The sequence below is a fragment of the Pongo abelii genome, chromosome 15 (genome assembly GCF_028885655.2).
Source record: "Pongo abelii isolate AG06213 chromosome 15, NHGRI_mPonAbe1-v2.0_pri, whole genome shotgun sequence".
In the NCBI taxonomy this organism is placed as follows: Eukaryota; Metazoa; Chordata; class Mammalia; order Primates; family Hominidae; genus Pongo; species Pongo abelii.
The window spans coordinates 97,608,104-97,634,068 of NC_072000.2; the positions used below are offsets into that span (position 1 = coordinate 97,608,104).

At 42.0% G+C, this 25,965-nt stretch overlaps 1 protein-coding gene across 2 annotated transcripts in view; it reads right to left on the reverse strand.

Moving 5' to 3' along the window:
• Positions 1 to 5,247: 5,247 nt before the first annotated feature.
• The window catches only part of BTBD7 (BTB domain containing 7), a 98,492-nt gene continuing 77,774 nt past the window's right edge, over positions 5,248 to 25,965 (reverse strand). For both annotated transcript variants that reach the window (XM_024231537.3, XM_054530427.2), the window contains exons 6-11: positions 24,881 to 25,041; positions 21,327 to 21,470; positions 19,153 to 19,342; positions 16,170 to 16,348; positions 13,527 to 13,994; positions 5,248 to 10,800 (exon numbers count right to left, since the gene is read on the reverse strand). In XM_024231537.3, the coding sequence (XP_024087305.2) occupies positions 9,985 to 10,800; positions 13,527 to 13,994; positions 16,170 to 16,348; positions 19,153 to 19,342; positions 21,327 to 21,470; positions 24,881 to 25,041 (1,958 nt within the window). In that variant the 3' untranslated portion in view covers positions 5,248 to 9,984. The remainder of the gene's footprint in view (positions 10,801 to 13,526; positions 13,995 to 16,169; positions 16,349 to 19,152; positions 19,343 to 21,326; positions 21,471 to 24,880; positions 25,042 to 25,965) is intronic.

The following is a 25,965-nucleotide window of genomic DNA, read 5'->3' on the forward strand; positions in this document are numbered from 1 at the left end:
CCATAGCCAGGAAGTGGCAGAGGCAGGCCCAGCCCTGGCCCTGCCCTGCCCTGCAGGCACCCCGAGGATCCCCCAGCCCAGGCAGGCCTTCCTCCTGCCTTCCTCCCTCCTCCCAGGCAGGCTTTCCTGGCTCTGCCTCCTCACCCTCTCTGAAGATCCCCCACAGGCCAGCAGCGGGCACAGGAACAGTCCCCAAAGCTTGGAGACAAGGCATGACAGCCCAGAATCCAAGGCTCTGCGAGATGAGGCTCAAAGCACCAGCGAGCTCTCCGAGGGGTACAGCTTAGTCCCAGGCCGGGGGAAAGGCACGGGGCTGGCACTGGAGGAAATGGACGTGGTTGTATGGAACTGGTGAGCTCTGGGTTTCAGAGACAGAATAAAAAAGGGTCCGCGGGCAAGAGGCTTGGAGACAGATGGACCTGTTGGGTGGGCCATGGAGCTAAACTCCAGACTGGGGTGACGCCCGTGAGAAACCCCAAGACCGTGAGTGCCATGTATAAAGCCAGGTGTGGAGCAAGGACAGTTAGCTGACCACAGGGAGCGTGGAAACACATGACTCGCTTCCACACTTTCTGTGCGAGGACAGCCTTGAACAAGCATAGCAAAAGCAGGCGAGCACGGGCGGAAGGAGCCGGGAGGCCCTGAGGGCGTGGCCTGGAAACTATTCACAGCACACTGCAGGCAATCTATGCAGGACGACCGAGAGAGAGACAGGGGCCCCAACGCCAGAAACGACCATATGTCTCAATTCATTTGCTTTTGTACTTTTAGGTGGGGGATGGTAGATTCTGGAAACTATGGACTGGTGGTGACCTGACAGGTGTCCCCTAGAGGCTTCTAAAACCAACTAGCAGCTACTGTGGAATGATTTCTGAACCCCCGGAGAGAGGAGCTGCAGGTAGAAAGTGAGGAGTCCTTAAGAACAAATGATGCGACCCAAATGCCCATCAACAGTAGACTGGATAGGGAAAATGTGAAACATGTACACCATGGAATACTATGCAGCCATAAAAAGGATGAGTTCATGTTCATTGCAGGGACATGGATGAAGCTGGAAACCATCATTCTCAGCAAACTTAGGAACAGAAAACCAAACACTGCTTGTTCTCACTCATAAGTGGGAGTTGAACAATGAGAACACATGGACACAGGAAGGGGAACGTCACATACCGGGGCCTGTCAGAGGGTGGGGGGTTAGGGGAAGGATAGCATTAGGAGAAATACCTAATGTAGGTGACAGGTTGATGGGTGCAGCAAACCACCATGGCACATGTATACCTATGTAACAAACCTATACGTTCTGCACATGTAACCCAAAACTTCAAGTATTAAAAAAAAAGAACAAATGATGCAGAGCTGACCTCCTTCTCCTGTTGATAAGTCAACCAGCTTCCCAGGGGACGAGGGAAGCTTATGTATGTGACAAGGTCCTCATGACTGGCCCACAAGATGACAGTAATGATGACCCCACCCAGCTTCCAGAGACAGCTCGGTCGGGTCTCCTCACTCCTCAAACGCCTTCAGTTTCCCTCCTCTCCAGCACTAAGCTACTCAAAAAGGCTGTCTACACAGATCACCTCCACCTTCTCACCTCCCACTCAGACTCGCACCTGCCCCACCTGGCTTCTCTCTCCAGCTGCCACCAAACTGCTCTTCCAAACACCTTCACCTTGAGGCTGACCCAACCCGCCTTAGGGGCCTGATCTTCCAAAATCTCGGAACAGCAGCCACAGGGTTAACTTTTGGATAGTGGTGAAATTGAGCCTTAATCTCTTACCTTTAATTAACTTGAAAAAGTAATACCTGCATATCATTTAAACACTCAACCAGAACAAAAAGGATGCCATTAATTGGCAGTTGCATGTATTGTCAATGCCCCTCTCCAGAGGGAGTCCTGTGCACATTTTTGCAGATTTTTTTTTTTTTTTTTTTTTTTTGAGACTGAGTCTCTACTACCCAGGCTGGAGTGCAGTGGTGCAGTCTCGGCTCACTGCAATCTCTGCCTCCTGGGTTCAAGCGATTCTCGTGCCTCAGCCTCCGGAGTTGCTGGGATCACAGGCCTCTGCCACCACAGCCAGCTAATTTTTGTATTTTTAGTAGAGATGGGTTTTCGCCATGTTGGCCAGGCTGGTCTCGAACTCCTGGCCTCAAATGATCCATCTGCCTTGGCCTCCCAAAGTGCTGGGATTACAGGCGTGAGCCACTGCGCCTGGCTGCGGAAATGTTTATGTATTTGCATTCATTCCTTTTTTTTTGTCTTCTCTCCAAATGGGAGCATATGGATGCATTATTTTGTATACTGCTTCTTTTACTTCATTTATTCTAAAGATCACATTCCCTTTTTTCTCAAGTTGTCCCAGCCTGGTCTTCTGTGCAGCACACTGCTGGTTTTCTTTCTGTCTGCTAGGCTGCCCTTGGCCAGCAACTCCCTCCAGCTGGCTCGGAAAGGTTGGAGTCCCCCAAGTTCATCATCTAAGTACTCTTTCATCTTCCTTTAAAACTTTCCCCTAATCACGCCATCTACTCCTAAGGCTGTAAGTGCCACCCATATACGTGGACAACCCCCACACAGCCTCCAGCTAGAATCCTTTCCTCTGACTCCCAGCTGACACCTAGTTGCCACCTAGTAGTTGGCTGCCTGGCAATCATTCCCAAGTCAACATGACCAACACTAACGCCATCTTCCCCCCAGATCTGGCTCCCTGTCCTTTCCCACACTGAACAAGCACCTAGTCATGCAGACAGGGCACCGTCAGCAGATTCCGAATCTGTTCCCTTTGTTGGCTGCTTGCAGCTCTCCCCTGGACGGCTACGCCAGCCTCCTTTCTGGACCTCTCAATCTACTCCTGCTTCTTTTCAACCACTTCCCATACAATAGCCAGAGTGATCTGGAACATGCAAATCTGGTGAACCACGCCCCAGCATACGATGCCCTAGTAGCTTTTGAGTTGCCATTATAGCCAATTTCAGAAGCCTCACCCTGCCCTAGGAGGGTCCCACACCCGCTCTCACTCCCCTGCGCTCTGTCCAGGCTCAGTCTCTCCATGGAGCCCTCCCTCCCCACTCCTCGCCCTGTTGCTCTGTCTCTTCCTTCACCTGCACCTTCAAGGTCACTCCCATACGAAGCCTTCCCACCCCTGGGACCAGTTAGACATCGAGCCTTACCTGTGTAGTTCTTCAATGTCTTTTCTTCTTGGAAACTCAAAAATGTTTTGAGTGGGACTGTGACTGTTTTGTTCATGATTCTGCTGTCTCAGCATCTAGTGATGTTCGGAAAAACGGACTGGATGAACGAATGATTGCCATCCTTGAATCTGCTTCCACCTGTTGCACGTTAGATTCCCCCCTGCCTGGACCACCGGACTTCCTGGTGTGCAGAACAACACAATGGCTGAGGACTCGGGTTCTGGAGCCAGGCTGCCCGGGTTTGAGCCCAAGTTCTGCCAACTTTCTAGCTGTGTGACCTTGGACAAGGTGCTCAGTATCTCCGGGCTTGTTTTTCTCTTTTGTAAAATGGCACAAATAATAGTACTTAATTCACAGAGGATCAAAGGAGAGTTCCTAACTCAATTAGGGGATTAGAAAAAATCACATTAAGTGTTCAGTGCTGCTTCCAGCATTTCTCCTCCTGTTCATTCATTCCTGGTCCATTTCAAGCTGGTCTTCCCCTTAGCTGTGATAACTGCCCGTATTTTTTGTTTGTTTTGAGATGGAGTCTCGCTCTGTTGCCAGGCTGGAGTGCAATGGCGTGATCTCGGCTCACTGCAACCTCCGCCTCCCAGGTGCAAGCAATTCTCCTGCCTCAGCCTCCCGAGTAGCTGGGACTACAGGCACGCACCACCACGCCCAGCTAATTTTTCTATTTTTAGTAGAGATGGGGTTTCACCATGTTGGTCTCAATCTCCCGACCACATGATCCACCTGCCTCAGCCTCCCAAAGTGCTGGGATTACAGGCTCGAGCCACCGCACCTGGCCTTATTTTGTTTTTAGGACAAAGTCATTTCCAACTAGAGGTGAGTTTCTGAGACTGGGGATCCTGTCTGTTTGGTCTGCTGCTCCATATTCCCAGACTCTGGGAGGAGTGGACTTAAGAAATATTCCCTAATGGATTGAGGAGAGGTAAAGCCTAAAGTGGCTCAGGAAGCTAGCCCGAGTTCATTTTTCCAGGAATAATCCACAAGTACAGAAATGAACATTGATTTATTCAATTTTCTTGTTTAGATTTAAGAAGCTCACCCACAGAAACCTTAGATTTTATTTTATCTTTATACCCTTCTGTTAAACCTAAGATGGTTACAAACTATAAAGCAATAACTTGTTAGTGAGGCATGAAGAGTGAGATGCTAGGACAGAATTTAGCACTGAAATGATAAAAAAACATTTTAAAGAGCTCACTGGTTGCAGTGGCTCATGCCTGTAATCCCAACACTTAGGGAGGCTGAGGTGGGAGCATCACTTGAGCCCAGGAGTTTGAGACCATCCTAGGCAACGTAGTGAGATCCTCCCCCAAGCCCGTCCCTACAAAATAATTTAAAAATTAGCCAGGCATAGTGGTGTAACACTGACCGTAGCCCCCGCTACTCGGGAGGCTGAGGTGGGAGGATCATTTGAGCCTGGGAAATTGAGGCTGTAGTGAGCCGTGATCACAACACTGCACTCCAGCCTGGGTGACAGAGCAAGACATTGTCTGAAAAATAAAAAATAATGAGAGCTCTTTTGTAGCAATTTTAAAAAATGGAAATTAGCAAACTTTCCATTTTGCTTTTTTTTTTTCCCAGAATCCTAGACTCTAGATCATGACCTCATTTCCTTTTGAAATGGGAAATGTCACTGAGCCAGGGTGAAAGCAACAGCAAAGCTCAGAATCTAGGCCAGGTCTCTGACCCTCGAAGGGCCCTGAAGAGCAGGACACATCCACGGTTCACGTGGGTGCCATGCTGAGCTTCCTGCAATCCTGAAGACCCCTGTGAAAGGAACTTTCCGCTCAAATTTGTAAAATAAAATTTCTCAGAAATGTCTCAATGAAATAATAGAAAATAATGAACTTGATGATTCAGAATAAAATGTGATTTCCAAGAAAATGACGATGATGATGATGATAAAATGCCTCTGAATGATTGAAATCCTAGAAACAGAGAAAATCAACCTAGAAAACCTCCCAATTCTACTCTCCAGGGGTGCAATGCCTTCTATAACTGAAGACTATATGCTCCACTGCTAAAACAGACTGTATCCAACTCAGCAGATTCTATACAAGCCATTTATTTGAAATGCCAACTATATGTAGGATAAAGTCAGTGTTACATGCTTATCAGTAACAGTAGAAAAATAGAAGCAGTGAAAACCTCTGTACAACTGTAATGGTACTCAAAAGAGAAATGTATCGTTTTACAATGCTTCACACAGACGAATTCAAGTTTGGAGGTACCTAAATAAAAATACTATATATTTCTTTAAAAATCACTATGTACAATTGAAGCGTAAACAAGTTTTACAAAGTACTGGTTATGCAGGTTGTAGAAAACACTTGCATAGGACATGAAATCGGTTTAAGAAAAATTTCTGAGCCTTTAGCATTGAAGGCACTTGACTTTATACCAGTAACAGCACAACCACAAGAAATGCAGTGTTGTAGATGATTTTCCACCTCTCTGAAGTACAGATGTGGTGCATACACAGCAAGGAGAGTTCAGGAACCTTTCTCTCTCAGCCACCCCATCGAAGAGCAGGACTTGGTACCGCCTGCCCATGTAACCCAGATACACAGTTACGTGTAGGTACAGATGATGAAGCTTCCAGAGCTTATCTGACCTCTTAGACAGAACTCACATAAACACACAAATACAAAAGGTTATTTTCAAGACACACACTTGCAAGTAATCTTTCTATAGAAACGGCCACAGCATTATAATATTCAAAATATGGAAGATTGACAGTCTGAGGATTTTCTAGAGGAAAAAAAAAATCAAAGGACTTGCCAAAAGGATAACTACGTAACAGATATGACAATCTACAGGACAAAAAGACAACATGTCACCAAATATTGTTCATACAACAGCGTTAATGGAAAACAGTAAAACACCTTTTAGCAGTGTGCATGTTAAGTCTTTTAGTAAGATTATCTGTAATGAGGTTTGAAAGTAAATCACTTAGTAGACAAAGTAAACCACCACAGAACCAGGAATAGCACCCATCACTGCTGCTTTAATAGTCACTCCAGAAAGCTGAAAGTCAACCGAAAAATGAAAAAAAGTCAAAGAAGCATTTCCCTTTGAATTCAGTCCTAAAAATATGAATGCCTTGTAATTAATTTCAAAATAAGTATCTTACAAGTGTTTCATGAAACATTGTTTTCCTAAAAGGCAAATTCAACATTATGAAAATATATATTTTGCCGGGTAGTTACTGAGAAATGTCAATCCTTTCAACTCTAGAGAATGATGCATGGAGGTCAGCTTTGAGCCCCACTGCCGCTGGCGCGTGTTTCCAATTTACCTTCTGCATCGGCACCTTAATGCAGATGTACAAGGACTAAGCTCATTGCTAGGATGGCAACAACAAACCAAAACAAAAATCCAATGAAGGATGGCAGGTATAATAAAAAGTTTCTGAGGAAGCAAAAACAAGAATTAGTTAAGGCTTCATAAAGAATTCTATAAGAAGACTGAAATGTCAATAATTCACTGAAAAGCCTCAAAGCCTAACGGGTTATTGCAGTGTCAGGCTAGCTGAGGTCTAGGGACATGTTCCCAGAAATAAAGCTAAAGGGGGCATGTGAGAACGGGCGTGGAAAACTTAAACAACTATGTTTCAAATACTTTTTGCCTTTCATGCTGCTGTTTTTATCCTTAGGAGCCACGGGTGACTCTGAATTTAAGTTATTCATCAAAATCACAAAACTAAAACAATAACATAAGAAAAAAACCAACAGCATCTTTAAGAAACTTGAACGTCCTCTCGGCTCTAGTGTGTAAACGGTAGTTCTCTAACCTCAATGCACAGCGGGCATTGGAAGCGGCGATTGTCCAAACGGCCTGATTGTCCACGATCTCAAAAGGAGATCTGGTATTTTTATGATTTGGTTCTCATTAAATTCCTATACCAAGTAAAATGCCAGTTCCCATGGCCTAAATTTTATTTTATACATATATATGCTTTTTTTTTCTGAGAGCACCCTTACTCAGACTTCACATTTATCTTAGTACAGCATTAAAAAAGATTTAATAGATGGGTTCAAAAGCCAGAGGCACGTAGCTCTTCAACCTACCCTAGTAACCATACTTCACAAGATACATTAAAAGTCCACTAACACCTAACCTAACGCACACAAAACCCACGCCTGTTTACCTTCTGCAAGTCACATTGGTCCACAATCCCACAGATTAAAGCAAGTTTTCCCTTTATACGCAAAGTTTTAGCCAGGTAAGCTACTGTATGATTGAAAGCAAACTTTATAAACTAAATAATCTTAGGAATAGTGGCCACTTACTTTTATATTTCAGGAATATGAGAGAATAGTTCATGAATTTTCAGAAAAATGAATGTGTGGGATCAACAGCTCTGGTCTAATATTGGGGTGGGGAAGGGTCAGGGATGAGAGTTTTTCTCCCTATCCAAATTAGGTCTGTTGAGTCTTACTTGCAGTACCGGCGCAGTACATGAACATGTCAACATACATATGTGGCAGAAACACACATCAAGGAACATGATGGCATTCGCTTTTTTTTCTGAAGACAGACAGAGACTGGGCTTCAAAAGACACTGTCTTCTATTATGAGTCAAACTTCTTACAAATGAGAACAGAGGCCTATGCTTTTCTCTTTAAAAAAGGAGCCTCAAATGCGATGCAGAGCCGACCTGCAGATTAGTGTTAACTCTGGGAGCTCAGGAGCTTGCACCACCACCAGCGTCACCGAGCGCACCCGCACAGCAGCTAACCAGTCAGGCAGCAGAACGAGTGGCAGCAGTTTGCCGGTGCGTGCAGACACACAACATGTTTCCCATCTTGGAGACTATCTACTGTTCGGGTTTTCTAAAATGTCAGATTATTCCTGAGTGTATATCCACAGGGTAAAGGAGGAAAAGACCGTAAGAGAAACTATAGTTCTGGGAGAAATCAGAGTTGTTGACACCCATTAGAAAACCTATTTGCTTCAAAGTGCATGTAATTCATTTATCCGGTAGCTCATAAAGGCTCCCTAGCCCTGCATAGTTTTCGAGTGAGTGTGAGTGATTCATAGTTTTATATATATACATAGAAAAGAGGATCCCAAATATCCTGCACAGGAAGGAATGCTTAGAAAGCCTCTTTTCTTCTAAGTGCTACGGCTGTGTGTTTATGTGTTTGTAAAAATACAAAGTAAATGCTCAAATAATGTTGAAGTGATTTAAAAACTCAAATACTCATATATTTACATTAGACAGTAAGAAAAAAAACAGTCCTTAGTTCACACATTGCCCTTGCAAGGGAGAGGATCCTGAAAGACCCCATGTGCTCAGTGGTTTAGTAAATGCCAAACCAGCGTCCCAGTGGAGTTCAAGTAGGACATGTAGTGTTTAACCGAAAACAATTTTTTTCCTTTTTTCTGTTGGTGAGAAAGCATTATGCATTACACAACACCAAAATTTAGACATACTTTGAAAATCGTTTAAAGAAAACGTATGTTTACAAACACCAAATAACATCCATGAGACTGAAGCCCTTTTGTTTTTTTCCCATAGAGAGCAAGACAATTAAAGGCAGCAAGCAGTCAGTTCCCCCATTGCAGCTGGAGAGTTGACGCTCAGAACCAGAAATTCCGTTAGCGTGAACTTTAAGCTACTTCTCTATTTCCACTGCTTTTTTTTTTTCTTTCTTTTTTTTTGAGACAGGGTCTCACTGTTGCCCAGGTGGGAGCACAGTGGTGCAATCTTGGCTCACTGCAGTCTCAACCTCCCAGGCTCAAGCGATCCTCCCACCTCAGCCCCCCAAGTAGCTGGGACTACAGGCGCGCGCCACCACGCCCGGCTAGAATTTTTTTTTTTTTTTTTTTTTGTATTTTTTACAGAAATGGAGTTTCGCCAGTTGCCCAGGCTGGTCTTGAACTCCTGAGCTTCAGTGATCCGCCCTCCTCGGCCTTCCGAAGTGCCGATCACAGGGGTGAGTCACTGTGCTCGGTCTCCACTGCTTTCTAATTCCAAGGGATGCGATCTGTTTAGAGCCTCATCTGGTGACTCTAATCCTTATGACCAGAATGTGCAGGGATTCTAACTGCATCCACACTGTGGAAATGTAACAGCTTTAGCCTGGGCACAGAAGGCTTTTCTCCTTCCTGTTCTTTCCTGAACCAGCAAACTTCAGGACCCTGACTGGACTCCCGCTAGAGGAATGAAGCCCAGCTCCTAGGACTTATTAAAAAAAAAAAATGACATTAGATTTATGGAGGCTGAGCGGGAAGATCTCTGAACTAAAACAATTACTGAAAAGAGAGGAGCATTCTGATGTGCTGTTCTTTGGAATTTCTATAATTAAAAAATAAACACAGAACTATTTCATAAGAAAATACATCTTAGTGTGCAATCCAATGCACATGGATTGGTAGATGAAAGGTAAAATGCAAAAAAGTATGAAAATACAGTCCTTTAAATGTGGCAATAAAGTTTAACATACTGATATAAAATCAATACAGAGAAAATAAATGTACAAGTGCAAAAAAATTCCATCATTTGTAAAGAGAAATAAAAAGTGCCAGCCTGCTTGTTCTTAAAAATGCTTCCCGACATAATTGTTCAAACACAAATTAGACAGATGCAACATTTAAAACAAAAACAAAAACCTTCTTAGCATGCCATGTCTAATAAACACATATATACACAAAAACTAGAACAAAATCATGTGAAACTGAGTTATCAGCTGGCATTGATAAACTGGTCTGTAAGTTGTTGGGTTACATCATAAAATGGGATGTTTCACATCTCAGGCACAGACGACTTGGAGGTTGCTCTCAGAGGGCAGACTTTTTGTAGAGGAAGTCTGGCTTGCTTGGTGACCTCCTTCCTCTGCTTATTGAATCTTCCCTTTCCAAATCTGTATTTCTCTGAGCTCCATGGCCCAGGGACTCACTGTCTGCCAGTCTTCTACTGGATCTCTCTTCGGGAGCTTCAGAGCTACATGCAGAAAATGAAGGTCTGTTAGGAGTCAGCCCAAAAGTCAAGTCAGTTTCTACTGCAGTTCGTCCCCTGACATGGGCTGGACCGGTACTAGCATTTTCTGGGGTTGCCAAAGGAAAATCTGACCGCTGGGGAGGTTGCTCAACGACGTCCAGGTGTATTGGCTCATTCTTTTGTCTGTGTAGATGCCCGTCAGGGGAAAGTGGATATTCTCTCCTAGCTTCTTCCTGTTTTTTAGGAGATGTCTGACCAGGTAGGTAGGCTGACTTTAAGCCACTTGGTGATGCCTTATTGTGGCTGTACAAATCGGGACCAAAATATCCACCTTGCGAAGGGGAAGGGGTGTGTCTGCTGGGAGCAGGAGTAGAAGGTCTGCAAGCAGCATTTGAGAAGTCATAGAAATCCGGATATTCCTGTGGATTTTCTCTGGCGTCTGTTTTTTGCTCTAGTGTGTGTTTTTTCCGAGAAGTGTGTGTATGTCTCTGTGGAATACACGACAGATGCTGGGGAGGCCCTGGTCCTGCTTCAGAAACTGACTGGCTTAATTCTGTGTCTACAGCAAGCTCTGGAAGCCTCCTGTCCTTGAGTGACAGTGTGGACACACCCACCGCGATGTCTGGCATCAGATCATTCAGCACAGGTTGTGTTCGCTGCAGACAGAGACAAAAATGGTGGGAGGGTTAAAAAAAGGACCCATCCTCTGTAGAAATGATGTTCACTGATTTTGTTTCCCAATTATAAGAGTAACACATGCTGATTTTTTTTTTTTTTTTGAGACAGAGTCTCGCTCTGTCGCCCGGGGTGGAGTGCAGTGGTGCGATCTCAGCTTACTGTAACCTCTGCCTCCTGGGTTCAAATGATTCTCCTGCCTCAGCCTCCTGAGTAGCTGGGATTACAGGTGCCCGCCACCACGCCCAGCTAATTTTCTGTATTTTTAGTGGAGACAGGGTTTCAACGTGTTAGCCAGGGTGGTCTTGATCTCCTGACCTCGTGATCCGCTCGCCTTGGCCTCCTAAAGTGCTGGGATTACAGGCATGAGCCACCGCTCTTGGCTGAATTTTTAAGAATTATAAAAATATAGAAAGCTATAAAGGCAAAAAAAATCACTCCAATCTTTTGAACAGAGATACCACTGTTAGCATTTTGAGGTCTTTCTTTTTACGCTTTTCTCCTTTGCATATATATTAACTTTAATGAAATTTAGTACATATATAATCTGTCACTAAATCTTTGAGATCACCATTTTAAATTATTATGTAACGTTCTACTGCATCAATGAACGATTACTTAATCATTCTGCTACTACTGGACATTTAGGTTGTTTACCATTTTTCATTATTATAGTCAAGACTGCAATGAACATACAAATAAATTACCTTTAAAGGGAATTTTATTTAAAATATAAAGTAGTAGAACTTTTGTAATTGTTGAACTGAGGGCCTGGGCCAACAGAATGGGAATCTAGTTTATCAAACACGACCAACCTTCGCCATTCTGGGGTGGGGGAAGCAGGGAGGGGAGGTAGAGAGGTCTAAGAAGGCAAGAAAGGCTTTCTGTGCTAACAGTGCTCCTGCAAACATGGTGAACCTTTCTAAAACCCATCGGACTTTCTGTCACAGTGTGGCACACGCCAATCCCACAAAGTGAGGAAGGGCAAGGATTCTCTGTATGCCCAGGGAAAGCAGCATGACAGGAAGCAGAGTGACTATGGTGGGCAGACTAGGCTGATTTTCCCGAAAAAGGCTAAAACTACAAAGATTGTGCTGAAGCTTGAGTGCGCTGAGCTCAGCTGCAGATCTAAGAGGATGCTGGCTATTAAGAGATGCAAGCATGTTGAACCCAGAGAAGATAAGAAGAGAAAGGGACAATTGATCCAGTTGTAAGCATCATCTTTTGTTTCACGGTAAAGATAATAAAATCTTGAGGTTGGCCGGGCGCAGTGGCCCACGCCTGTAATCCCAGCATTTTGGGAGGCCGAGGCGGGTGGATCATGAGGGTAGGAGTTCGAGACCAGCCTGACCAACATGGTGAAAACCCGTCTCTACTAAAAATACAAAAATTAGCTGGGCATGGTGGTGCGCACCTGTAATCCCAGCTACTCAGGAGGCTGAGGCAGGAGGATTGCTTGAACCCGGGAGGCGGAGATTGCAGTGAGCCGAGATTGCACCACTGCACTCCAGCCTGGGCAACAGAGTGAGACTCTGTCTCTAAAATAAAGAAATAAAGGAATAAATAAATAAAATCTTGAGGTTATGTTAAAAAGAAAAGTTGAGAAAGGATCATAATTTGACTCAAGCTTCCAATAAGCCATATTTTAATGAAGCTTCCCTGAACTGATAGGTGAATCTTTTCTTCTAACTTGCTACCGATAGCATGTGACTGAGTAGGAAGACTTAAAAATCTTTTTTTTTTTTTTTTTTTTTGAGACAGTCTCCCTCTCTCATCCAGGCTGCAGGGCAGTGGTTTGATCACAGCTCACTGCAGCCTCAACAGCCTCCCAGGCTCAAGTGATTGTCCCACCTCAGCCCCATGAGTAGTTGGGACTACAGGCATGTGCTACCACACTTAGCTAATTTATTTGTTTATTTGGTAGAGTCAGGGTCTCACTATGTTTCCTAGGCTGGTTCTGAATTTCTGGGCTCAAGTGATCCTCCCACTTCAGCCTCCTAAAGTGTTGGGATTACAGGTGTGAGTCATGGCACCTGGCCAAAAAAAAAAAAAAAAATCACTATTTTTTAAGTATATTATATAAAATCTCTAATACAGTGCAAAATCAAGCAAAGAATCCTCTATCAATTTACTACCTACTAGCCCTGGCTACTATGATTCTAAGTGAAGTGGGGGCTCTGCTGATGAGCTTCAGAGGCAGAGGCATGCCTGAGGCCCTGAGGCCTCATTTTCTGCTCATCTTCTGAATGGGAGTTTTTTCCACATTATTCCTGACGGTATACTGTACTTAGCTATAAGTAGCTCTTGCTTCTTGTCCCATTAAAGCATGTGGTAGAATAGTGGATTTTACAGAATAGTAGAAGTTAGGGACAAATTGTAGACCTGTGCTTGAACAGAACATGAAACTGGTATATTCCTTTATGTTGCTCAGTAACCCCATTCCTTCCTAATCCTGCCAAATGAACATAAAGATAAGAAGATACTCAACTCCTCCATATACACCTCTTGGTCTCTCTCCTCCTGTCTTTTCTCATGCAAGTACACTAGCGTTTTTCCCTCTTTTCCATACCCCTCAAGTCTATGCCTTCCACTTGTCAGCAATACTTCTGGGCACTGCTGAGTCCCAGTGGGGCTCCTGGGGCCAAGAAAATTGCTTCTAATACTCCATAAACCGAATTTGAAGCAAGTTACTGAAGTGCTGACTTACCACTTGCTTCTCAGATGATGCTGCTGCTGCTGCTGCTGCTGTTGCTGTTGAGGTGGTGGTGGCGGCAGCAGCAGCCACCGTCTGTCTGCCCAGTCCTGCAGTGCTGGTACAATCAGGCGGTGCAGCTTTCACACTCGGCAAGTAGACTGGGGGAGGGCCAGCTTTAGGAGCTGTTCTGGAGTGGAACAGCGAATGATTACAGGGATAAGAAAATGAACGTGAAGGGTGCTGACTAGGAGGTCTTTGTTTCCAGCCTGCTTTGAGCTGGTTATGGATTGGGGTAGCTGGGGGGTGGTAGGGAGGTGGGGGAGGGGGCAAGGGTGGATGGAAGGCCACAAAAGAGTCCAGATCTGTAAACATGGTTTCTGCAGGAGGGGTACTGTTTACGCGACATCTTCCAGGCTGTCTCATTGTCAAGAGCGGACTCTCATCCCCAAAACGTTCATCAGGAAAGAATTTGTGAGGATTCTAAGAAAGATTAAAAAAAAAAAAAGACATTTGTTAGCAGATTTCATAAGTGGAAATTTATAGGCTGAGGGAATTAAGTGAGGTACTTAAGAAAACCACAGTCAGCAAGAATAAAAAGCATAATATATTTTTCTAGGCCAGAAGCCCAAGAAAAAAGTCACCTTAGTTACAGTACAAAGGCACAGAGTGCAGCCTAGGACACAGCCATGAAAGAAAGCTGCTTGATCGAATGCTCCTCAAGCAGGTCACTCATCTCAGATTACGTGATAATGCAAAAACTGGTAATAAAACCAAACTCTAATGTCTTTGCTAAGAGATTAACATTAAATGCCAAAGGGAGAAAGGAATACAACTGAGGATGTTCTAGAAACTTTCTGACAAAACATCTATGCCTGCTCTGCCTGAAATAAAAACTACAAAATACTATTCGTTACCCATTATACATGACTAAGTCTGACCAATATTTTGGTAAACATTATAAAAGAATATGTCATGCAATTTAAGATACCAAATTCAGACACAATTTAGAATGGCAAAGGGAAAAGAAATGAGTAGAAAACCAGACTACATATTTTAAGGAGAAAAACTGTAGCAAAAAATGAAAATCAACAACCTAAAACAAGAACCTAAAAATGTTCAGTAGAAAATTAGGACAGCAGGGGGAAAAAGAAGAAGAAGAACCTAAAAATGGTTTGCTGCCTTGCTGAAGAACCCTATGCCATGCTTATTCATTCATTCATTCATTCATTCATTCTTTTTTAGAGACAGGGTCTCATTCTGTCACCCAGGCTGGAGTGCAGTGATGCAATCATGGCTCACCGCAGCCCTGACCTTCTGGGCTCAAGTGATCTTCCCACCAAATCCTCCCGAGGAACCGGGACTACTGGCGCCTATCACTATGCCCGGGTAATTTATTATATTTTTTGTAGAGATAGGGTTTTGCCATATTGCCCAGGCTAGTCTTAAACTCTTGAGCTCATGTGATTCACCTGCCTAGGCCTCCCAAAGTGCTGGGATTACAGCCATTGTGTCTAGCCTATCTTTTTTTGTTTGTTTGTTTTTGAGACGGAGTCTTGCTCTGTCACCCAGGCTGGAGTGCAGCGGTGCAATCTTGGCTCACAGCAAACTCCGCCTCCCAGGTTCAAGTGATTCTCTTGCCTCAGCCTCCCGAGGCTGGGACTACAGGCCCACGCCACCACACCTGGCTAATGTTTGCATTTTCAGTAGAGACAGGGTTTCACCATGTTGGCCAGGCTGGCCTCGAACTCCTGACCTCAAGTGATCCGCCCACCTTGGCATCCCAAAGAGTTGGGATTACAGGTGTGAGCCACTGCGCCCAGCCACATCCTATCCTTTTAAAAGGTACGGATTAAAGGGGTTAGGAGTTTGTAGCAAGAAAATGAATCACCTAACCAGATGAAATTAAATTTTATTTAAGGCTCTGATTCAGTGGCTGTGATCAGACTAGTTTACAAATTCTATCTTAATTGCAAAACCAGTGCTATTGCTTTTGTATCTAATAATTACTAGAAATGAGTTTTTTCTTTTTTCCTGGTAGGTTAAAAAAGAAAGCACTTACTGTTTGATTCTCATGCTTGGGTTTGAAGCCTCATGCAAGAAATTTCTTGTAAGATGGAAAACAGAAACGAAAGTGGGCATGTGAAAGGTGTGTAAGTGTGGTAGCAGACCAAACCTCAAACCTCGTGACCAAACAAGGAAGAGAGAGCAGTGGAAGTTCAGAATTTTCTACTTCCGTGCCATCTCTGTTTGGGCATGCACACTGTGGACATTTTTAGCAGTCTCCACTTGTATGCTTGCTACATACCAGAAATATAGCTGCTGTACAATAGCATTTTGGATCTTCATAACAATTTATGTTACAGGTAAAAGAGCTGTTGATGCCCAGGGTGGTTAAGTAACTCATTCGAAGTCAACCAACTAGTAAGCAGCAGAGCCGGGATCTAAACCCAGTTCTCATTCTAGGCCTCTGCTCAGTCCACTGCATGATGCTGCCTCTCACCAGGAGGGACTTGCAGGTTATCAAAGACACCAAAGGCAGTGAAAAAGTACATACGAAGAAAGGGAAATAAGCCAAGGACTCGTCAGGATGTCTACAATATTGCCTGCCTGGTGACTGAGGCTCCCTATTTTAAACAGTTTAATGTCATTTCCTACCTGCAACAGCTCTGCAGCAGCATCTGCAAGACCAAACTCTCTTAGCACTCGAATCTGAATTTCATAGCTGACAGTGGCGCCTTCCCCGCAGTTCAGGGCATAGGCCCTCTGCACCTGCTCCGTGTGCCGCAGTTCCTGCAGTCGTCTGACCATGTCTTTCATAATGAGGAGACGAGGAACTGGAAGGAGAAAAACAGTGGGCAAGCAAAATTCCTGAGCTACACAAAAGACGACCCCATGAGGCCAGGGGAAAAAAGCATGTATTTCATACCAGAATCTTATAAGTTTTTTAGATACTATTTTAATTTCCTGGGAACATATTCATTTATATATCTCTAATTATTTTTCAAGGTTTTAAAATTTCACTATGCCCAAAAGGCTCTTGATCATACTGAACAGCCCGAGTTGTATTATTTTAGTTTACAGTTCAAATACAATTTTACTTGCATGTATTCTTGTCTGAATCTCGGGATATTTCAGAAGTCTTTAAATATATTCATTCTATTATTCAAATAATTTTTTGAGTCCTGACTATGCACCAGGCATTGGACTTGGATATTAGGGTGCACAGAATGAAACACACAATTCCTCTTCTCAAAAGTTTCTGGCTTAGTGATATGAACTAAACCAGAAGTAAACAAATACAATATAGGGTCATAAATGTTCCTGGAGAGAAATATGCAAAGGACACTGAGGGACTGGAAGGGGCACCCAGCCAGACTGGGGACAGACAAGAAAGGCTTCAAGGTGTACACAGAGCAGATTCTTGAAGAACGAAGGGAAACCAGATGGGCAAAAAAAAAAAAAAAAAAAGCTGTCTGAGCAGAAGGACTGGGTATGTGTAAAACATGCTGAGACAGCCTGGCAGAAGTGGCTGGCATGGCCAGCAGAACTTAGGGTTCAGAGCTGTAAGCAGGAAAAGTGTGAAGAGAGGAGGCAGAAAGATGGCTACTGGCAGATCATGGATAAAGAATTTAAATTGTACCCTGTGCACAACAGGCAGTCACTTTTGCAAGAGGATGACAGGATCAGAGCTGTGAACAAGTGCACTCTGATGTTAACGTAAAATGGGCAGGCATACTGTGACTGGTAGGCTAAATCAAGCTTGCTGTCTGCCTTTGTAAATAAAGTTTTATTGGAATGTAACTGTACCCATTCATTTAGGTACTGTCTATGGCTGTTGTACGGGAGTTAAGCAGATAGAGACAACAGAGACTGTACAGCCTACAGAGCCTAAAGTATTTACTATCTGGCCCTTTCTGGAAAAAGTATGCCGGCCGACAAGCTGGTGTAAAAGGCAGAATTTTGAGTAAGATGCGAGGCGCGAACACTGGTTAGAAACCTGAAGTAGGGCTGTAGCTGTAGGGCTGGAGAGGGGATGGGCTCCATAAATATTTATGAGAGAAACTGACTAGAGCAGTGATTATTATTTTTTAGAGATAAAAGGAACTGGCATTTACTGAGTGCTTACTTTGTGCCAGGCAAACTCCTGTGCATATTACTCATGGTGCTTCTTTAAATCCTCACAATTCTAGAAAGGAGGTATGAGCCCCAATTCATGGATGAGGAAATTAATGTTCAGGAAAGAAAATATTAATACCATGTTCAAAGTCATATAAAGTAACAGAGCCAAGACATGAGCCCCCTAATCCTCTGCAACAAGCTATCTATCCTTTCATGAATGTGGTGTGCAAGGAAGTGAGAAGAATCCAGGATGATACCAGAACAGGACCATACCTCATTAGCTAAACAATAGAGAGACAAGCCTTATTTTTCTGAGCATACTTACTTGAGAATGTCTAGACTTTTGAGATTGAGTTCTAAGATTAAATTATGCTGATTTTCAACTGCATTAACTCAAGCCTAAAAAGCCAGGCTAATTAGCAAAGCTTCAAAATCTGCATAAATCAGCTAAAGAAATATTTCTCTTCATGCTGTTAACTAATGTATATTTCAAGTAAATATGCAGTGGCCAAATTTGATAAGGTAACAACTGAAGAAAGTCATTAGCCCCAGAATAAAATATATGTATTCAATTAAAAGTTCTGTCACTATGTCTTTTATTCATCTTTAATTATGATAGACATTTATAAGCAGAAATAAATAGTGCTATTTCCATTGCTATAGTGTGCTGGTTTTTATTTTGAATCTTGCAATGGCAATTAGCAAGAGCTACAAGTTTCTGACCACCAGATCATTGTTGCTTTTTTTAGACTTCTTTGGTTAAAGCCAACATTTACTGATGCTCAGACGATTTTGGACATGACAGTTATATCCTGATCGACAGCCAATTCCCCTAAAGTCATAAGACATAAACCTGTGCTACAGTAAACTTCACAGAGCAGAGCTTGGGAAATTGGATCCCTAGGAAACCCACAGTGATCACATTTTGGAAGGCCACAGACTCAAAGGTATAATAGACTAGGAAGGCCACAGACTTAAAGGTATGATAGTGCATTTGACCCTCCCAAAGGGTCTTGTAACCTGAGAAATACCCTATAGTGATAAAAAAAAAATCTGAATTCCTCTAAACCAGTGGTTTTCAAAATGGGTGACTTTGTCCCACAGGGCACAACTGGCAATGTCTAGAAACATAAAAATGTTTCCAAAAGGTTTTCTGAGAGGTGTGCATGCATGCACATATGTGCTCCTAGCATTTATTGAGTACAGGCCAGGGATGCAGCTGACCACCCTACAAAGCACAGGACAGCTCTCCATTAACAGAATAATCCAGCCCCAAATGTCAGTAAGACCACGGCTGAGAAACTCAAGGGTAAACTGATAAACTATACACTTAGTAATACAAAATAAAATATAAAGCAAAAGTTTTGGCTTAAAAGTATTTATTCTTTAAGCAGAACAAGGCATAAAGGGTATTGAAATGTGGAGAGAATTAGCATATACAGAGAGGCTCAAACATCAGCAATTTCAAAAAAATAATAAATTATTCATTTAAATATAAACACCCAATATACTGCCTTACCTGGAATTTCATTGGCTACAACTGAAGGAGGGCTTGACTGGTTGCTGCTGATCTGCTGGTGGCTGATCATGTGACAACATTGTGGCACGGCATTATTGACCATGTAGAGCGTGTCTGGCACATTGGACATTCTAACCATTCGCAAGCGCACAAGATCCGTTTGTTCCACCATCATCTCATCTAGCACTGACTGAAATAATCATTCAGTATTAACAAAACCAGTCAACCTTCCTCTGTTAAATCACATTTGAAGGAAGATTATTACTTTCATCAAATAAAAAGGGAATTAATTTATTTCTATTTTATAAATGTTAACATTAGTGGTGAAAGAAAGTTCCCCTACATCTTTAACTTTTAAAGACTCTTTTAGGAGCATCTTTGAAAAGACACAACCATCTTTTGAAAAGTCTGCTTTTAATTAGAAGTATTTGAAATGTGAAGGAAGGATATAAAATCAATCAGAAATAAATTACACACAATATTATAATAAAACAATGTATACATGTGCTAAATAACAAATCTAACAAAGTGCTCAAAATACAAAATATTGAAGATTGATAATCAGGGCCGGGCGTGGTGACTCATGCCTGTAATCCCAGCACTTTGGGAGGCTGAGGTGGGTAGATCACCTGAGGTCAGGAGTTCAAGACCAGTCTGGCCAACAAGGTGAAACCCCATCTCTACTAAACATGCAAAAATTAGACGGATGTGGTGGCAGGTGCCTATCATCCCAGCTACTCAGGAGGCTGAGGCACGAGAACTGCTTGAACTCGGGAGGAGAAGGTTGTAGTAAGCCGAGATCTCACCGCGGCACTCCAGCCTGGATGACAAGAGTGAAACTCCGTCTTAAAAAAAAAAAAAAGATTGATAATCAATTCAAGAGACCTAGAAATGAACCAAATTTTCTTTTTTGAAGAAAAAAGAAAAATGTTGCCTGGGCTGGAGTGCAGTGGTGCCATCATGGCTCATTGCAGTCTTGACCTCCCAGGCTCAAGCAACCCTCCCACTTCAAGCCTCCTGCGTAGCTGGGACTACAAGAGCACACCACCATGCCTGGCTAGTTTTTTTTTTTTTTAATTTATTTTTATTTTTTGTAGAGACAGGGTCTCACTAGGTTGCCCAGGCTGCTCTTGAACTCCTGGACTCAAGTGATCTTCCTGCTTCAGCCTCCCAAAGTGCTGAGATTACAGGCCTAAGCCACCATGCCTGGTCTAAAAATGAGAAACATTTTGAGGCAACTTGATTGTATACTCATTGAGTATACACACTGTTTGGTCTGTTAAATTTACTTCAGAAAGCTTAATAATGATTTCCTGCTTTCAAAGACTGTCAGTTCCTCAAAAGGCCAAAGTTTTTTTTTTTTTTTGAAGACTGGTTCTTACTTTGTCGCCCAGGTTGGAGTGCAGTGGCACAATCACGGCTCACTGTGCAGCCTTTGCCTCCCAGGCTCAGGTGATTCTCCTAAATCAGTCTCCTGAGTAGCAGAAATCAGGGTGCAAGCCACCACAACTGGCTAAATTTTTCCTTTTAGTTTTTGGTAGAGTTGGGGTTTTACCATGTTGCCCAGGATGGACCCCAGAAAGTTCTTATGGCTGAACATCTAATAAAAATTAGATGTTTCATTTTCACATTACCGTATTTTCTGGGGCAGTTCTTTATGTTACAATATACATAATGCCAACTAGTTACTTAACAGGCCTGAAATTTTTTCTTAGTTTGTGCATTTATTCTAAAACTAAACATAATTCCCAATAGTCAGCTATTGCAGAAATATGTTACAAGAGGTCGTGGCATTCCTTTAATTTACGAAGGAAGTAAAAAAGTGGGCAATCTTCTTTCAGAATATTTCCCTCATGCTCAAGATCACAAAATAGTGACAACCATTTTCAGTAAGTGGTAACAATTTGCAAGGCAGTTAACAATTTGCAAGGCAACTAAAATGAGAAAAATATAAAATGCATTTTAACATAACCTAAGTTTTAAAAACATGCTTAATTAAAATTAAACATTTTAGAAAACTATTCTGTTGAGTAGTCAAACTAGAACTTACTTTCATTTTCCCTGTTGTTGAGAATATAGGCTGTTTCCAAATATTTAAGTAATACTACAATGAACCACTTTGTGCGTATGGTTTGTAATAAAGTAGTCTACTATCTTCAAATGGTTTTCATTACCTTGGCTTCTTCCACATAGGGAGAGAAGAGTCGAGGACGAACATAGATGCCAGCATTTTTTTGCCGTAACCAGGCATTTGACTTCCCACCTTCTGTTGTAGGAAGCATATCTGATGGAGGAGTACTAATCAAGCCTCTTTTCATCTAAAAAAAAATTTTTTTTTTAGATAGAAATCTGTGTAGTACTACAATACTACTAAGATAAATAAAAATATTTATAACTATAAATAAAAATATGCAAACTTTTATCATTTAAATAAAAATTTAGAAATGTATATGAAATTTAGAAATACCTCAAATTTTTTTTTTTTTGAGACGGACGCCCTGGCTGGAGCGCAGTGGCGTGATCTTGGCTCACTGCAACCTCCATCTCCTGGATTCAAGCGATTCTCCTGCCTCAGCCTCCTGAGTAGCTGGGATTACAGGCACCCACCACCACGCCTGGCTAATTTTTTGTACTTTACTAGTAGAGACGGGGTTTCACCATGTTGGTCAGGCTGGTCTGGAACTCCTGACCTCGTGATCTGCCTGCCTCGGCCTCCCAAAGTGCTGGGATTACAGGCGTGAGCCACCGCGCCCAGTGAAATACCTCAAATTTTTAATAATATTTAAAAGATTTTCAACAAAAAGATACCATAATTTCCCATTTTTCTCTAAATAGAGGAATATTTTTAAAAACAAGAGACACATTAATTAAAATGTAGTTAAGATGGACTAAAGATCAGAACTCTTAATGAAAACCAATTTGTTTTTCTTTACTCATCTAGGAACAAATTCAGTCCCCACCCAACTCCTCAAGACAAAACGAGAACATTGACATGGGCCTATATCTACAGTACAAGGATACAGGAAGGCTAGCACAGTGCTTAGCAACACAGGCTCTGGGGCAAGGCAGATGTAGCTCAAACTTCAACTCCTGCATTTAACAGCCATGTGACCATGGACATCTCCTTTACCTGGGCTTCACTTTAAGGGCTCCTGTACGGCCCTGGAGGCAAGGCAGTGCACAGCTAACTGAATGAGGTATCCTCGTTGTTCCAGGAGAATCTGTATCAAGTACCTTTAGTTCCTAAGGTGGTGTGAGGATTAAATGAAGGCAATGCAGATGAAAGCACCTAGTACAGTGCTTAGCACATACTAAGAGAGCATGAAAGTTAAGAGCCATTATTAGCAAACCTTTGTTGGGGACTTATGATGTGTTAGGCACGGAATTAAGAGCAGAGGTATATATTTCCTAACCAAAGTTCTAAAATACTTTTCTAAACTACATACAGGGTTCAATTTGATTTGAGTCCCAGGTTTTAAACAAAACCAAAAGTTGTTTCTCCAATATTACTCTCGTTAAATATAATCAACAGCTGCATGAGCTAAAACTACTTTTAACTAGTAAAATACAGCATTATCTAGTATTTAGAAAATAGAGAAAAAAGTCAATACTCATTACAACAGTAATGTTGATATATTTCCTTTCAGTCTTTTCTTTTTCTTTTCTTTTTTTTTTTTTTTTTTTTTTTTTTTTTGAGACAGGGTCTCACTCTGTTGCCCAGGCTGGAGGGCAATGGTGAGATCTTGGCTCACTGCAACCTCCGCCTCCTGGGTTCAAGCAATTCTCCCATCTCAGCTTCTCAGGTAGCTGGGACTACAGGTGCACGCCACCATGCCTGGCTAACTTTTGTATTTTTTGGTAGAGACAGTGTTTCACCATGTTGGCCAGGCTGGTCTCGAACTCCTCAACTCAAGTGATCTGCCTGTCTTGGCCTCTGAAAGTGCTGGGATTACAGCGCCTGGCAGAGTCTTTACCAAATGAAGTTTTACATAGTTTAATTTGAGAATACATAAAAATACATACTTTGCATCATCTTTTTTTTTCTTCTTTTTTTTGACACAGAGTCTTGCTCTGTCACCCAGGCTAGAGTGCAGTGGCACAATCTTGGCTTGCCTGTGGGTTCAAGCAATTCTTGTGCCTCAGCCTCCCGAGCAGCTGCGATTAACGGCATGCACCACCATGCCTGGCTAATTTTTGTATTTTTAGTAGAGACAGGGTTTCGCCATGTTGGCCAGGCTGGTCTTGAACTCCTGACCTCAGGTGATCCACCCGCCTTGGCCTCACAAAGTGCTGGGATTATAGGTGTGAGCCACTGTGCCCAGCACTATACAGTCTTTATAACAACTGTTCAGGGGAGCAAAATATTCTGTTGTGTAGTGGTACTATAACTACTACCTTAACAGGTGAAAAAATGGTAACTGTTTTATTTTGCTTTCTCTGGTGTGTGTGTAATTAGTGAGGCTGAATTTTTTTTCTAATCAGAATCCACAAATATTTCTTTTTTTAAATTTTATTTTTATTTATTTATTTTTATTACTGCTCCTTGTGGAGCAGGGCTACCCCATAGGCAGTATGCCCAGAGTAGCCCATAAATACTTCTTGAAAACAATATTGTTTTCTTCTAGTTCTTCCATGTTTCCATTTAGTATTTAATTCTTCAATCTAACAAGGATTAATTTTGTGTGCCAGTGAAACGATGGTTTAACTTTCAGTGAATTTCTTCTTCTGCTAATCAGTTAATCTAGCACCACACTGACTTGTGATAGTTCGTTTACTATTATGTTTTCTGTTTTTTTTTCCAGAAGACTTTTATAATGTTTTATAATGTTCCCATGCCGTTAGAAAAAAAAATTATGATGTTTATAAGCATTACATTAAGTTTATAAGTCAATGTGTGAATAACTAATATTTATAATATTTATTTTTCCCATACATGAATTCAAGCAATTCTATTAATTTTTTTTTTTTTTTTTTTTGAGATGGGGTCTCACTCTGTCACCCAGGCTGGAGTGCAATGGCTTGATCTCAGCTCACTGCAACCTCCACCTCCCCCGGTTCCAGCAATTCCCCTGCCTCAGCCTCCCGAGTAGCTGGGATTATAGGCATGCACAACCATGCCTGGCTAATTTTTGTATGTTTAGTAGAGATGGGTTTCCACCATGTTGGCCAGGCTGGTCTCAAACACCTGACCTCAGGTGATCCACCTGCCTTGGCCTCCCAAAGTGCTGGGATTACAGGAGTGAGCCACCGCACCCAGCCAATTATATTAATTTTTTAAAAATTCACTGTTTAAAAAACTATGAAAGTAACAAGATGAGCTCTATTAATTTTCAGGTCTATCCATTCCTTTTTTATTGAACCAATCCCTCCACTCCACTGCTCTGATTCACTGCTGTTTCTGAAGACTCTTCAAAGGTAATTTCTACCTTTTCCTTTTTGAATAAGGGTCTACTTGATCTACACTTAAATGACAGAATTAACTTTGCTAGAAATAATGCTCTTGCATGAGTAAGACCTATTTACCCACTCAACTCTCATTCACTGAACATTTTAACTGTACTATGTGGCAGACACAGGGGATACAACATCGTACACAATAGATATCTGTCTCTGTCCTCACAGAATTACAGCTTCACAATACTCTATTAGTAGCAGAAATTATTTACAATGAATAAAAACATACACCTGGCATTTTTCATGAAAGGAATACATGGAGAAAAACACTTACTGCATCACTTAAGACTTCACTGTTTATAGGTAAGATGTGTTCAATTCGCACAAAAGGTAAGAGAGAAGAAAGGATCTCTCTGAGCTCTTCCATGTCCAGGTCCCGTCTTTTTACACCTCTTTTGTTCACACTATGGGCAGTGCCACTCAGTAAGTTTGGCTCTATGAGACAGAAAATGAAAAGTTTCCAACCAAATCCAAATGTTCTGAGACAGGTTTCCTTTGTTCTCTAGTACATACACTGACAGTACCACTCTATAGACTTATGTGCCTCTGCTTTAAAAAGGGTTATAAATCAATTATTTTTCTTTCATGTTTGTTTAATAGGGATGTTCTTGGATAAAGAAAAAGCATGGTATCAACAGTACAATAAAATTATTTTATCACTGCTCTCCAATAAAGAATAAAGGATTCCTTTCTATAGACTAACTCAAAAGAGAAAAGATGACACTCTACTAAATCTAGTTTTATCAAGGGCTTTTTAAAAAGCTTTCTCACTTTTGTGACCAGTTTTTAGTAGTATAAGGTCACTGCAGAGCATATGCCATTTCTGGTCACTGTAAGTTATCAGTATGCTCATTAGCCTACATACGTGTAACAGTAATTTAACAACATGTTAATCACTTGGTGTTTGAAGCAGCAAAGCCTAATGTGCTTTATTTGTTTTTAAGAATTTTATGAAAATCTCCCAAATTTCCATAATATGGGAACATTACTGCATAAAAGTAGACCCTTTGATCTTTGACATGTAATATATGTCCATCGTCCAGGGCAGAGAATGATTTCTTCATTGGGCATTAGTGAACAACAATCTGAAATACATGTATGCTTATGCTATTGAGGTGGGAAGAAAAATTACATAATTTGGAAATCTTTAATCATGTCTTTAATCTAGGGGTCTGTAATTTTTTTCTTAAAAAAATTAACACAGAACAAGATCTTTATTATTCATGAATATAAATGCTGGATTTTTTTCAAATATTCTACAGGAAAACTGATCTTCCTTAAATCGTGTGTGTGTGTGTGTGTGTGTGTGTGAGAGAGAGAGAGAGAGAGACAGAGAGAGAGAGAATTGTTTTTGAGAAG